Below are 3,604 nucleotides of genomic sequence, written 5' to 3'. Positions count from 1 at the left end.
AGATTATAAAAGCAGAGTTAGCAGTGATTAACATGATGTTAAGGAAAACAATTTATTTTAAAATACTGAATGCAGTCCACTCATAATGACCAAATAAGCCCCAGAGAATAATTGAAAAAATGAGTATTACATTTTTAAACTAAGTCAATAACTTGAGTACAAAGATCTTTATTTTTTGGATTAATATCTCTGATTTCCATTTGAGTTTGAAAGCTATATATATATATGTATATGTATACACATACATACATATGTATGTATGTATGTATGTATATGTATGTTTGTATGTGTATACATATTCATATATATATAAACAAAAAAATTTCACTAATTAGAAAAGACATTCCTACAGATATAGTCTTACAGTGAGGAAGTATAATGGCACGATGACTTTACACATTTTGAACACTATATTTCTGTTAATAGGAATCAATATTATGTTAGTTTCTGCTTGGGTTTAATGAGTGGAGCTCACAAATAGCCTCACAAAGCCTTGATTATCTCTTATTCTTAATAATGATTATTCACCTTTTTCTCTGTCCCCCAATGTCTGGTGCAGAATATTCAAAAGCTATGATAATGTTATAATAAATAAATTATTTCTGGAGTCATCTAAATTAGAATGATTCCATCCTATTCTCCAGGGGGATCATTTCAACATCACATCTTCACTTCATATATATGACAGGTATACAACTATACAACCTGGAATCATTATAAGAATGATAATAGTAATATAAACATTCATCTCTGTCTCCTAATACTGTTCATAATAGCCCAGTTTTTCTATGAGCCTGAAGACTAAAGATTGGAAGAGAGATAATGTAAAATTCAGTGACAGGTGAGAGGATCAAATTCTGCAGAATGGTCTACTGTTGGCCACATTCCTGAATGCCCTTTTCACATCATTGTTCCTCAGGCTATATATGAGGGGGTTGAGCATAGGGCTTATCACTGCATAGAATACAGATATGACCTTCCCTATGTCCTTGGAAGACTTAGGTGTCATATATTTGATGATTGCTGATCCATAAAAAATTATGACCACAGTGAGATGAGAACCACAGGTGGAGAAGGCCTTGAGTCTCCCTGAGGCTGTCTTCATCCTGATCACAGATATTATGATACATACATAAGAAATCAGAATCAGAAACATAGGTGTAACTATGATGACTGAACCCATGAGGAAAATGACCATATTTGTGCTGTGAGTATCTGCAGATGCCAAAACCAGAAGGGCTGGAGCCTCACAGAAGAAATGAGCAATCTGATTGTCTCCTTGGTAAGGTAGACTTAGTATGAAAATGCTGTCCACCATGGATGCAACAAAGCCAGCGGACCAGCACCCTAAGGCCAAGAGGCCACATACCTTCCATGTCATGATGAGGGGATAATGCATAGGGTCACAAATTGCCAAGTATCGGTCATAGGACATCACACCTAATAAGACACACTGTGTAGATCCAAAGAATAGGAAGAAAAGAACTTGACCTGCACATCCTGTGAAAGAAATCAATTTTCTTCTAGACAACATGTGGATTAGAGATTGGGGAACAGTAGTAGTTGAGAAGCAAAGGTCAGTCAGAGATAAATTACACAGGAAAAAATACATAGGTGTATGGAGCTGTGAGTCAAGCAGAACTAGGGATGTGAGGAGCAGGTTTCCAAGCATAGTACTCAAGTAGACTACCAAGAACAATGCAAAGAGCAATACTTGAGTCTGAGGGTCATCAGAAAGTCCCAAGAGGAAGAATTCTGTCACCCAAGTCTGATTGGTCTGGTTCATGTCCTTTGCTTCTCTATAAAGTAGTCAAGGGTTATAGAGTGTCAAGATGTAACCTAGAAAATCATAGAAAGTTAGTTTGGGAAGAACATTAAAAGTTATCTATTGCAATCTTCAACATAAACAATTACCTGTATATGGAGTCATTTAATATAACCACTGAAAGTAATGCCCTAAATTAAAAGGAACACATTCTATGTTGGATAGCACTATAAAAAATGTTTCCTTAAATTGAGCTAAAATCTTCTACCCTGGATCATCAGGCCTACTAATACTTACAAATGTGTTCTAAAAAAAACAGCAAATTTCAAAATCCAAAATTAAACATATATAACATATGGTTCAGGGTGACAAAAATAAAAAGAATCTTTAATAACATGAAAATACAGGAAATTAATCAAAAACAATAGCATGGTCTTGTTTGTGTTGAATGGTTAAAATACATAAATACCGCAATAAATCATGCCATCATTTGTACCTGCAGACTACTTCTAGACCTGAATTCTGGGATTAGCAGTTTGTCAGGAAGGGGCCATGGACACTAAGGTGGAAGGGGTATGGAAGAATGTGTGAGTGAGGGCCAGTGTTTTTCCATCCATAATTCCTCCTGCACCAAAAAATATATAAGTAATATTATACTTTATCTGAAATTTGGCTTGAAAGACCTGGAGTTTACCTTTGAAGTAAGTGTCAGAAGGGTTAAATTTTGCAAGTTATGCTGAAGTGGTTCCATTTTCTGTATCCTTGGTTGAAATTGTACATAAGTGGTTGCAAAATTCTCAAATTATTTCATAATAAAGCAATTAAGGAATTCACATTTTGCAAGCAAGTGTTTTAGTAGAAAGAACTATTCTGGTATTTCATGCATTGATCTTTATTGCACTCTATAGAGCAGCACAAAGTAAATGCAACTCCTAACTCAAGGAGTCAAGAATTGAGCTCTACATTCCACATGTAGCTTGACTATAACATTTCAATATATCTTTTAGTTCTTTTGATCATGAATAAAACTAGATTTAACTTAATATAGCCAAAAATTATATTAATTTTAATTGCTTATAGGTGATTCATTCACATTGAGCTTTGAATTTAACTCAAAAGCTAGTCTTGAGGTCTTTCTCCTATGAACTTTCTCCCATAATTCTCAGCTAAATCTCACTTATTATGCATTTTTCAGGTAATTAAAAAATAAAGTGTAGTATTATTTTAGTAAAATTTATTCTTAATGATATCAATTATATGTCATTCTATTTTCTCTTCCCCATAAAAGTATAACAGAATATGGGTATTACCTGTTTACTGAATGACAAGAGAAAAGCCAAAGGATTAGAACTGGGTTGGATAAAATGGCACTGGATAGACAATTATTCCTATTTTCTTAGATAATATTTGGCCCCTGGTTAATAGGTTATTTTACTCTTAGACTTAAATCGTATAGAGCTTCTGCATTGGCCTAATAAAAAACATCAGGACATTCTGGGGATCAGTAAGGTGTTTTGATGAAAAATGAGAAATGCTGGAAGACGTTCTTTTATAAGGAGAATCACAATGCATCAAAATTTGGTACCAAGTATGGACCCTCCAAATATTCAGTAGGACTTTCATCTCAATTGGCTATCCATGATTCAACTCAAAGTACTGGGAACAACATGAGTTATAAATCCTCTTGAAAAGGGAAAGGTTGTCAAATTCTGTGAAGACCTCTAAATTGTGAGACAGTGGTACCTCATGTTTAAATTGACCATGTAAGAGAAAGAAGCCTATCTTGCACAGTAATGAGAGAGACTTTATAAAATTTCTATTAATGAGATGTGTATAATG

The 3,604-nt window shown here is 34.2% G+C and overlaps 1 protein-coding gene across 1 annotated transcript; it reads right to left on the bottom strand.

The window, feature by feature from the left end:
• Positions 1–553: 553 nt before the first annotated feature.
• Positions 554–1,786, bottom strand: LOC100010371 (olfactory receptor 2D2-like). The gene has a single exon (XM_056793644.1). The coding sequence runs from the start codon at positions 1,784–1,786 to the stop codon at positions 851–853; it is 936 nt and encodes a 311-aa protein (XP_056649622.1). The 3' UTR covers positions 554–850.
• Between the last annotated feature and the right edge of the window lie 1,818 nt (positions 1,787–3,604).

Source organism: Monodelphis domestica, chromosome 1 (assembly GCF_027887165.1).
Source record: "Monodelphis domestica isolate mMonDom1 chromosome 1, mMonDom1.pri, whole genome shotgun sequence".
Lineage (NCBI taxonomy): Eukaryota > Metazoa > Chordata > Mammalia > Didelphimorphia > Didelphidae > Monodelphis > Monodelphis domestica.
The sequence above is the reverse complement of the archived record's forward strand: the minus strand, read 5'-3'. Positions and strand labels throughout refer to the sequence as shown.